Source organism: Aptenodytes forsteri, unplaced genomic scaffold, assembly GCF_000699145.1.
Source record: "Aptenodytes forsteri isolate BGI_AS27 unplaced genomic scaffold, ASM69914v1 Scaffold258, whole genome shotgun sequence".
Lineage (NCBI taxonomy): Eukaryota > Metazoa > Chordata > Aves > Sphenisciformes > Spheniscidae > Aptenodytes > Aptenodytes forsteri.
In genome coordinates, this window is record NW_008795250.1 from 1,309,033 (window position 1) to 1,319,467 (window position 10,435).

At 57.8% G+C, this 10,435-nt stretch overlaps 2 protein-coding genes across 2 annotated transcripts in view; one reads left to right on the forward strand and one right to left on the reverse strand.

The window, feature by feature from the left end:
* MAN2C1 (mannosidase alpha class 2C member 1) overlaps positions 1-5,658 on the forward strand; it is a 17,641-nt gene extending 11,983 nt beyond the window's left edge. Inside the window, exons 15-26 of the mRNA XM_019471950.1 lie at positions 841-926; positions 1,451-1,621; positions 1,902-1,984; positions 2,156-2,250; positions 2,378-2,482; positions 2,685-2,841; positions 3,170-3,313; positions 3,429-3,538; positions 4,138-4,217; positions 4,344-4,489; positions 4,890-4,993; positions 5,074-5,658. Coding sequence (XP_019327495.1) covers positions 841-926; positions 1,451-1,621; positions 1,902-1,984; positions 2,156-2,250; positions 2,378-2,482; positions 2,685-2,841; positions 3,170-3,313; positions 3,429-3,538; positions 4,138-4,217; positions 4,344-4,489; positions 4,890-4,993; positions 5,074-5,191 — 1,399 coding nt within the window. The 3' untranslated portion in view covers positions 5,192-5,658. The remainder of the gene's footprint in view (positions 1-840; positions 927-1,450; positions 1,622-1,901; positions 1,985-2,155; positions 2,251-2,377; positions 2,483-2,684; positions 2,842-3,169; positions 3,314-3,428; positions 3,539-4,137; positions 4,218-4,343; positions 4,490-4,889; positions 4,994-5,073) is intronic.
* A 485-nt stretch (positions 5,659-6,143) lies between these two features.
* Positions 6,144-10,435, reverse strand: part of NEIL1 (nei like DNA glycosylase 1) — a 5,308-nt gene continuing 1,016 nt past the window's right edge. Inside the window, exons 2-9 of the mRNA XM_009278895.1 lie at positions 10,229-10,348; positions 9,981-10,059; positions 8,515-8,614; positions 8,231-8,355; positions 7,696-7,723; positions 7,089-7,150; positions 6,714-6,918; positions 6,144-6,535 (exon numbers count right to left, since the gene is read on the reverse strand). Coding sequence (XP_009277170.1) covers positions 6,516-6,535; positions 6,714-6,918; positions 7,089-7,150; positions 7,696-7,723; positions 8,231-8,355; positions 8,515-8,614; positions 9,981-10,059; positions 10,229-10,348 — 739 coding nt within the window. The 3' untranslated portion in view covers positions 6,144-6,515. The remainder of the gene's footprint in view (positions 6,536-6,713; positions 6,919-7,088; positions 7,151-7,695; positions 7,724-8,230; positions 8,356-8,514; positions 8,615-9,980; positions 10,060-10,228; positions 10,349-10,435) is intronic.

Below are 10,435 nucleotides of genomic sequence, written 5' to 3' on the forward strand. Positions count from 1 at the left end.
GACGGTTGGACTCGATGATCTTAGAGGTCTTTTCCAACCTCAATGATTCTATGATTCTATGAGGACTGGGGACTTCGACGTGAGAGCTGGCTGCTCTTGGGTACCACTCCCCATCCCCTACAGCTCCTTGTCCCTGCCTGAGTCTGGGTAGAAATCCCTGCTATCAGTGCACCAAAATTAGCCTGGACCAGTCAGACTGCACTGGTGTGGGCAGTTATTGGGCAGCTCAGTGGGCCGATGGTGGGAGATGGTCACTTATCTCTCAGCCCTGTTCAGCTGGAGCCAGAAGGGTGACTGACCACAGCCTGTCTTCATCTGAACTGCCTCTTGAGTGAGTGGGAGAGCAGTGCGTAGTTAGGATGTAGGGACCTTTGCGGATTTAGTACCGCAGCGCTGCGTGTACACAGCCCCTTCCATAAACTAACTGGTCAGGGCTCCACCTGGAAAGTGTTTCAGTGCTTTGCTTGATTCTCCCGTTGGAAGACAGCTCCAAAGCCTCACCACTCTGCTGGCTGGAAGCTTCATTTCCGACCTAAGCTTATTCCCCACCCGTTTGGACTTGTCTGAACTTGTGCAACAATATATCTGGTAGCCCCAAGGGATAAAAAAATTAGCTCTTACTTCCCATGGTTGTGGTTTACTAAGATGACAGTTGACAAGTCCTAACATAAAGAGATTTAAAGGAATCTACGGAAAAAATCCTTTTCTCTCAAGTGTTTGCTAACGGGGGGATAAGGAACAGTTATTAAGTTTGTCCGTCTTGCCAACAGGGCTCGGTAAGCCAGAACAAATCCAGTGCTCTCCCCTGCTTCCTCACCCGGTTTCTGTTCTCTGTTTTAGGTTATTGCTGCTCAACCAATTCCATGATGTTTTGCCAGGCAGCTGTATCCAGCTCGTGGTTGAGGATGCCCTGCAATACTATGCAGGTGAGCAGGGAGTTTGGTTAGGAGGGCACTTACCCGTTGGAGCGTACTGGGTCCTGCCTGGTGGGGCTGCAGAGGTTTCAGTCCCGGACTGCCAGGCGCTATGGGTCGAACGTGTGCAGGCATGTGTCTGTAATAGTGCTAACTCAACCGGGAATTAGCAGGGGAGCCAAGGGATTGAAAAACATCCCGAGTTACTGACTTCTCTGCTTGCTGCTGGCATGCCAGGATAGACCCCAGCAAAGGTTTGTTCCTGCCTGCCCACAGGCACTTGCAGTGGCTTCACTTTATTACAGCACCACAATTTTCCAGTTGAGCTGGCATAGCTCATTGTAATCTTGTAATAACAAAGTTAAGAATAATTATAAACTTTAATTACTTACTAATAGATAATAATATTAATGATAATTAGTAATTGTAGCTTGGAAGTAGCTAAAGTGTGCGTACATTGCACGGGAGCGCCAGAAACTCTCTCAGATGTGAGAAACGGCCTGGACAGATCCAACTCAGGCCTTTTTGTTGCTCAGAGATCCGCAGGGCTGGTGCTCGGCTGCAGGAGGAAGCTGTGCAGTCCTTATGCAGGGAACTGCTGCAGCCCAAGGCAGGGAGCACCGAGAGCACCCTCGTGTTGAACACTTTGCCCTGGGAACGAACCGAGGTGATCTCCAGGACTGGGCCAGCCGGAACAGAGACTTTAGGTATGTCTAACTCGGGGGTAACTGATGTATCAGAATTTCTTACGGGGCAGAGGCAGTAACAGAAATACTCTGCCTCTCCCTGCCCTGGGGAGGGTTTACTGACTTGTCAAATCACTCCTTGGGACTTTATCCCACTTCAAAGTTGTCCCTGAACTATGGATGGAGAAGAGGAGGGTAGGAAAGGAGGTGCTAGGTCTGACGTGAGAGCAGCTGGGCAGCACAGTGTGACTTAGGGTTAGTTCTGGGGCAGATGTTGGAACAGAACCTCTTTGCTTTCCAGCCCTGGTGACAGTCCCCAGCATGGGCTATGCTCTAGTGAGGGAGCCGTTGCTGCCCCCTCAGCCTGTGGCAGTGAGGAAACAGGTAAGCACAACGGCAGTTGTCCTCAGATCGGTGTACCCTGCATCAAAGGTTGATTGGGGAGAAATCTAGGGAATCCAGCATGCAGCAAGTTCCCACACTAGATTTGCAACTGGGGCACTCAACTCCCGCAGGTGTGGGTCTGCGAAATCTGTTTCTGTCCTTTCCCCCAAGGAGGACGGCTCCATTGCCATGGAGAATGGGGTGATTGCAGTCTGCCTGGACATGATGGGGCACCTGACCTCGCTTCGGCTGGTGGACTCCGAGAGGTATGTCTATCACCCAGTTACTGGAACCGGGCTCCTCACACTTCTCTCAGGTCTTCTTCTCACTGTACGCCCTTCTCCACTGCCAGTTCTTCTTACGCTGCTGTTTCTCTCTTCCACTTTGTTCCAGAGAGTCAGTCCCAGATGGCTGCTATGCCAACCAGTTTGCACTCTTTGATGATGTTCCCCTGTACTGGGATGCCTGGGACGTGATGGATTATCACTTGGAAACCAGGTAGAGGAGCAGTGCATGCAGCACTTGGATTTTGACTTTGCTCTGAGGTTCTTGCCTCCCTGTCAGTCCTAGCTGTAACAAAAGCTGCAACAGAGCATTCACTCTGGAGAAGTGAGTGCCTGCTGTGTGGGAGGCTGGACTGGGATTTGGGAACCTGGATCTGCCAGGCTGAGACCAGCTCTGCCTTTATCCCTTTCTCTAGGAAGCCAGTGACAACGCTGCTGAAGCCTCTGGAAATCACCCTGGCTGGGGGCCTGCGGGGAAGCGCGAGCTTCTCTCTGCAGATCGGGGAAAGCAGCACCTTAACCCAGGAGATCATCCTGGATGCCACGTGCCCGTACCTCCGCTTCCTGACCCAGGTTTGGCCAGCGGCTGCCGTGCGATACGAACGTGTGCTGTGCAGGCAGGGCCCTGGGGAGCTGAACCTCCCGTCTGAATTACGTTCCCCTTCCTGTTTCCTTCCCTGGAGCCCCCCTCTGCCTTAGGGGAAGGCAGCCCAAGGGTGGGGGCCCTGAGGGACAAGGGTGGAAGAGACACCCGCCAGTTCATCTGTGTTCAGACTCTAGCGCGGTTTTATTGTACCTGGTCTGGCCTGGGTGCGAGCTGGCTGCTGTGCACCAGGGAAGGATAAGCGCAGCCTCTGCCCGTCAGCCCCCCGTGGTGATGTCCTTCTGCTACCGCGTTTAGGTTGAGTGGAAGGAGGCTCACAAGTTCCTGAAGGTGGAGTTCCCTGTGCAGGTCCGGAGCACAAACGCCACCTATGAGATCCAGTTTGGACACCTGCAGCGGCCAACGCACTGGAACACGTCCTGGGACTGGGCTCGATTCGAGGTGAGAGGAAAGGTGGTCTGGTCCCAGGGCCGAGCTGCTCCTCCCATGGTGGGGCTGCTTTTGCTCCCAGGCAGTAGCTCTGTGTGGTGAATATGTCCCTTGGTACCTCCTGCAGGTGTGGGCTCACAAGTGGCTGGATCTCTCCGAGCACGGCTTCGGGGTGGCACTGCTGAACGACTGCAAATACGGGGCATCAGCCCATGGGAACGTCCTCAGCCTCTCGCTGTGAGTAGGGTTGGGGTGAGGGTGGAGCTGCAGCAGTCACTTTGCCTTCTGAGGTGTCTCTTGGAAGTCAAGGCAGCACCTGGTCCTAGATGATCATAGTTAATAAGGAAATAGTCTGGTATTAGTCTGAGCGGCTGGCTGTCGTCCGAGAACTTTTGGCTGACCTAATTAAAATTGACTAAGATAAAGTAATTCCTGTGAGTTATGCTCACAGATAATTCAGGAGAGACCAGATCCACGTTTGCACCAAGTAATTTTTCTGTTGCTGGCCAAAACATATCCCAGGAGGGGAGGCTTAAGGAGGGGGAAGGAACAGCAATGTTATGGATGCACACAAAGCTAAGAGAAGCTCTACATATTTCAGTTTGACTCCGTCAGCCGTAAGTTTCACAGGAAAACACCGTTCAAACTTTTTAGCTTCTGGGACTGTCCAGGGTCTGTTTGCTGTTGCCAGAAACCAGCAGGATGTTGGCTTCCACCTCAGGGCCCAGCCTCGAGGTAGCAGGGGGAGGCAGTTGTCACAGCGCTCCTCTGGCTCCGCACTGGGTGACAGAGGGCGCTGCCGAGACACCACTCTCACCTACCTCTTGTTGCCTTAGGCTGAGAGCACCCAAGTCCCCCGATGCCACGGCGGACATCGCGTGCCACATGTTCACCTACGCTGTGATGCCTCACCTGGGTGAGTGACGGGCAGAGCTGGGCCCTGTGGTGACACGCAGGGTGGAGGATGCTCCAGTGAGCCTTGGGGTGAGCATGTCTCTGGCTGTGCATGCGTAGAGGCTGGCCAGAGGTTCTTGTGTGGCAGGTTCCTTCCAGGACGCCAGTGTGATCCAGCACGCCTACAACTTGAATTTCCCCCTCCACACGGTGCCGGCAAGCTCTGCCCAGTGCCCGGCCTGGAGTGCCTTTTCTGTCAGCTCACCTGCGGTCGTGCTGGAGACTGTCAAGCAGGCAAGTCCCCAGGGCAGAAGTGGGGAGGGCAGTTGGGTTAAGCTGCTGTTGTTAAGCATGGCTTGCTCTTTCCCCCACGTTGGGTGACCGGCAGGCTCAGCTGAGCAGAAACAGCGATCCCTCTGGTTTGCATGTCCTGCTAGGTGAGGGCAAGGGGGGTTAGCACCCCTCTCTGTCAGCCCGGGCAGGCACTCGCACCAGGGATCGTGGTAGTATCTGCGTCTGCATGTGGGTACTGCAGCCACAGTCGTTAGCGCCGCAGCGCAGCAGGTCAGGAACGCGCGTGCCCACAGGCAGAGCCGCTCAGCCGCGATCACTTGGGTCGGGCTGTACCCCGAGGTGTAGGATAGGATGCGCCTGTCTCATTCGTCTGAATTCCCGCCTGCGCTGTCCCCCAAAGGCTGAGGACAGACCTGAAGCCGTGGTGGTTCGGCTGTACGAGGCACATGGCAGCACCGTTGTCACCTGGCTCCAGACCTCCCTCCCCGTTAAGGAAGCGATGCTGTAAGTCCACGCTGGAGGGCTGGGCGCCTGCGGGGATGGAGATCAGTGGCTTCAGCCTCACCCGCTGCTTTCTTCCCCAGCTGCGACCTCCTGGAGCAGCCGGCTGCAGGGGGCCGCCTGCCGATGGAGCAGCAGGGCGTGAAGCTTTCCTTCACACCCTTCCGCGTGCTCTCCGTCCTCTTGGTCTTGAGGCAGTGACGCCGTCAGTCGCCCTTGCTGATGCTGCGGCAACCTGGACCAACGCCGTGAGCTCAAATCGCAGCCTGAGGCTTCCCCCATCCCAAGAGCTGTGCAAGGAGGCGGTGGTTCCAGGGAAGGGCAGTGTCTCCCCCTCGCCCCCCACCCAGCCATCGGAGAGCAGCGCTCGAGAACAACCGTGTTCTTCAGGAAAGGACAGTTACCCCCTGCCTAAACCAGGGAAGGAGGGCCCGAGTGAGTTCCTAGCTAGCTGAAGGGTGGGTAAGGTTGTGGGACAGGCTGGCTGGCCCCGCACGGGATCTGCTCCAACCCGGGGGGGTTTGGGGAGCAGCAGTGGCTCCTGTGTCTTGGCCTTCATCTTGTCCAGACCCAAGGGCAACAAGTTTAAAGACGCACTGCAGTCATCCCCCTCTCCCTTCTCCTGCCTCTTGCACTGCCTTTGCAGAAGGGGAACACAAGTAAACAAGAAAATTACCTGAAAACAAGCTCCAGCCTGTTTTCTTAACTTATTTCCAGATAACTGCGCTGATCTGCCTCCTCCCAGGGGCTCTGTTGTAGCTGCTGCTCTCTTAATGTCCTCCTCAGCAGGATCTGACTCCTGGGACTGGGGAGGCAGAGCTTACCTTTATTTTTGGTGAGGGGGGGGAGGGGAAGCCTGCTCCAGCCCATCTGGGGAAGAGGCTAGAGGCTGAGGGGTTATCCTTCACACAAAAAGGCATGCACGGTGATTTCTACACAAAATACTTTATTAGTCAGCTAAAAACAGTGATCCAGGCAGCAGCCAGAAAGGGAAGAGGGGAAGGAAGAGGGAATCCACTTTTAGGCAGAGGGAAGGGTCAGGGTCCAGCACAATGTGTGGTCCGTGGCCTTTACCTGCTCCAGCCCATCTGGGGAAGAGGCTGGGCACAGAGGGGTTATCCTTCACACAAAAAGGCATGCACGGTGATTTCTACACAAAATACTTTATTAGTCAGCTAAAAACAGTGATCCAGGCAGCAGCCAGAAAGGGAAGAGGGGAAGGAAGAGGGAATCCACTTTTAGGCAGAGGGAAGGGTCAGGGTCCAGCACAATGTGTGGTCCGTGGCCCTTATCCCCCCTCAAATGCCCGGGGACAGCAGGCGGACGCTGGGTAAATCAGCCCCATCACCAAGCCCAGCTTCTCCTTCCCACACCGGCCAGATGCAGCAGTAGCAAGCGGGCACGAGCACAGGTACAGAGCAGCCCCATTTCTCCCCAGCACTAACCCAGGCCCCTGGCCAGGCCCTCCCTGAGCTCCTCCTGCGGCTGTTAAAATGCCCCTCAGGAGGAGGGCAGCGTGCAGCACTCACACGGCAGGGGCTGCGCCTGGAAAATGGAGAGGGAGATGAGAAGTCAGAGAGTGAGGGGGTGCCTGGTTCTGCCCCGCAAAGCCCCGCTGACTCCTCTCCTGCCCTTTGGCACCCCCTCAGTCCCCTTGACACGAGGGAGCGCTCCCACAGCCCCCGCCTGTGCGTTTGAAAGCTGCGGGGACTGCCAGCCTCACCTCTGCCCCTGCGCGCAGACGTCCGGCGGCTTCTTTTGGCTTTGACCGGTGCATCGGGCTCAGACGAGGCTGGAGCAGCGGTCGCTTTCCTCTTCCCGCGAGCACGTCCCTTCCTCAGCCCATCAGCCACCTCCTCCTCCTCCTCGGCCAACTTCGGGGGTTTCGCTGCAGCCCTGGAGCACCGTTTTGAGGTGCGCTTGGTGACCTAGGTGGACATCAGAGCCAGAGCTTGGCAGCAGAAGTGTGCTTGGACCGCCAGATGATGAGAAACTGCACGTAGGAGCCCCACCGTGAATTCGGGAGCAGCCTGAGCAAGGCACGGGGAACAGGTCAGCCTCTAGACCCAGCAGGAGCCACAACCACAAAGCTTCTTACCTTGGGGGTCAGAGCCTCGGGATCTGCCTTCAGCCGAGCGCGCTTCTTGCGGGACGTCTGCCCTGTGTGAGAAGACGTGCCCAGGTTAGGCAGGGTGAGGGGGAGATGGGGCAGAGAGCGCCCGCGCCTCAGGGGACAGGCTGCAGCCCAGTGACCTTTCAGGGACGCTGTCACGGGTGATGTGCGAGCTGAGCACTGGGGAATTGGCACCGGGGTGGAGGGATTGGCTTGAGGGGGGTGTCCTCTCCTCCCCCACCAGATTCCCTCCCCTGCCAAAACATTGCTCAGTTCAGACTCGGCCCCAGGGAGAGCACACCCTCCGGCTCCCAGCCTGGCAGGCGAGGAAGGGGACGTAGGTGCTGGCCTGGAAAAGCAGCCTGCGGGCGCAAAGGCTGTGCCCAGGCAAGCGGGTGTGCTGGCAGGAAGCCTTGGGGACAGCGGGCTCTGTCCCCCAGTGCCACCGGCTATCACAAGCACATCGGCACCCCAGGGAGAGGGGCTTTGCCCCTGCCTTTGCCCCCGTGCTGCACAGCAAGCATGGGGCTTCCCAGGCTCCAGGCCTCCCGGAGCAAGAGCAGGTCCCGCGGGGAGGAGAGAAGACACTCACCTTTGGGAGCCATGGGGCCAGGCTCTCCCTGCAAGGAAGGCGACGGAGCATTGACTTGGGGCGCAGTCATTCTGCAGGTAGCGGCAGCAGAATCCGTGCCCCTTCTCCACCCCGCAGCCAAGACAGTGATGGGGAAACAGCCATGTTTCACACGGGAGTCCGGCTTGCTCTGCCTGCCCTGTGCCTCGGGGACTCTCCCATCAGCCCCCGCTCCATCTGCAAGGCCCCACCACGGCGCCGCGCCCAGACAGGGGGCACAGGAGGGAGGGACAGGGCTGCCAGACCACCCGAGCCCCCCGTTCCCGCAATCAGCCCCTCTACTCCAGACTGCCTGCCATCCCTCGGCCAGCTGGCCACCGCACAGAGGGTCCTTGTCACCTCCATGTCCAGCGGTCACAGCAGTCTGTTGGAGAGGGAGACCCGCAGCGACACAGTGTAATGCCGGGGGGTCTCGGGAAGCAGAAAATGGGCTGGTGTCCCCTTGGAGGAGTGGTCGGGGGGCACCCAGCCCCAGGCAGCGACCCCAGACTCCTACCTGGAACCATATGGTCCTGCCGTTGCGGTCGCGCAGGGAGCTCATGCCGGGCACCAAGTAACACTGCAGCCAGTTCTTGAAAGCGGCGTAGTTATCCGAGTGATCTGGGTCAAAGAGGTTTTTCTCTGGGAAGGGAGAGAGAGAAAGGACAGAAGTAGAGAGGAAGCAGTGACCATGGTGTCGGGGTGCCCTCCCAAGCCTCCTGCTGCCGGGAACGCAAAGCCCAGGCCTCCTCGCCAGTCCCAGCTGTCCCTGTTCCCCAGCTCCCCGTCCTGTCGCCTCACCCGCCGCGATGACCTCCATGGGCACGGTGTGGCACAGCTCCAGGAGATCCGGGTTCTCCCGCATCAGCTTCAGCTTTTTGCTCAGCGTCAGGGAAGGATTCTGCAGGGGTGGAGAAGGGGAGGGAGGTCACCTGCCAGCCACCCCAGCCTCGCCGGGGGTCTCTCCTTCCCAACACCAGCCAAATTCCCCATCTCCTCTCGCCTTCCTGAGGATGAGCTGCCACGCTCCCCACCACCTGCCAGCCCTGAGCTCACCCCCTTGTAGGCTTCCAACTGCACATTAGCATGTTCCCCCCAGCTACGATGACATGAAAGAGGGCTAGCACACGGGAACGTCAGCACTTTGTAAAAACAGCCCTCAAGTCACATGTTTTATTTTCAGCCGCCTTTAAAATAGCCACCTCCTCTCCCCCGAGGCCGCGAGATCGTCCGGTGGGCTCTGCTGCAGCCTTCCCCAGAGATTTTAAGCTTGCAAGGTGTTTGTTTCCCTCGCCCCTTCCTCTTCACCCGCCCCAAATATACCCGGAGACTTCCTGACGGCAGAAGCCGGGTGCTCGCGGGCACCAGTGCAGCACGCAGGCATGTGCTGGGAGAGCTGTCACAGCTCGTCAGCCCTGCCACGTGTGAACGAACGCTGCACACGTGAGGTTACAGAAGTGCTGCGCCCCATTTGCCGCTCCGTTGGAGGGGCAGACGTGCTCAGACACGGGTGTTTATGGCAAAGGACAGTAACGTGCTTGAGGAGAAAGATCCCACGCAGCAAGCGTTATAGCACGCAGGCATGTGCTGGGAGAGCTGTCACAGCTCGTCAGCCCTGCCACGTGTGAACGAACGCTGCACACGTGAGGTTACAGAAGTGCTGCGCCCCATTTGCCGCTCCGTTGGAGGGGCAGACGTGCTCAGACACGGGTGTTTATGGCAAAGGACAGTAACGTGCTTGAGGAGAAAGATCCCACGCAGCAAGCGTTATAGTTGTGAGGGAAAAATGCCTGCCGTCGGGTTGGGAAAGACTCGGAGCAGCAAATACCTCCCGACAGCGGTGTGGACAGAGGCTGCGCGAGCTCTGCAAGGGCCTCGTGACAATGTTCTGCCCCATCAGAGCGAGGAACCAAACACGAACTGAAACTGGTCCCGAACCCTGAGCTGGAACAAGCCCGAAACAGCAGACCTGAACCAGAGCTTCGTGCCCAGCTAAGCCCAAAGCAGAGCCAGAGCAAGGCAGCCAGCTGAGCCCCGACTGGGGGCTGGAAGCAAACCGAACCGCCTCCACCGCTGCTGAGCCCAAACCCGAATCAGGAACGCCTCTCAGCTCAGTCCGGCTCCCTGCACGGAAGGCAAGAGGCTCCCGGGACCCCAGGGAGCTGCCGAGACATCCTGCAGGGCCACAGGCAAACAAATCCCTGGTGTGGCGTCTGTCTGGAAACCTGCCCCTTTCTGAGCCTGCGAGAGCACCAGGTATTCCCCACCTTCTTCCTCCTCGCCTGCTCCTGATCCTTCAAGGCCTCCAGCACGGTCCGAGCCTTTTCGAAGGGAGGGATCTTCAACCTGAGAGAGTCCATCCGTTACACGCGAGCCTGAACTCCCGGTTCTGGCACTTGCCCGTGTCTACCAGGTGAGGAGGCCCAGCCGGCTTAGCCGAGGAGCCGTCAAGCTCTGGCAAACTCTTGGAGACCAAACCTCCATGGCAGGTCAGCGGGTGCTCAACCCACCTTACCTGTACAGGATCTCCGCGCGGAGGTAATTCCCAATTCCATTGAAAAACTTCTGGTTTAAGAGGGCCTCGCAGATGGGCTTGTCAAAAGCCTTGTCATCCAGGTTCTTCAGCACGTTCTCCCTGCGACAGAACACGGGGCATCAGGCCGGTTCACCCGGGCATGGCCGTTTTACTGCCGCGCAGTAAAAACAGGCGAACCAAAGCAGG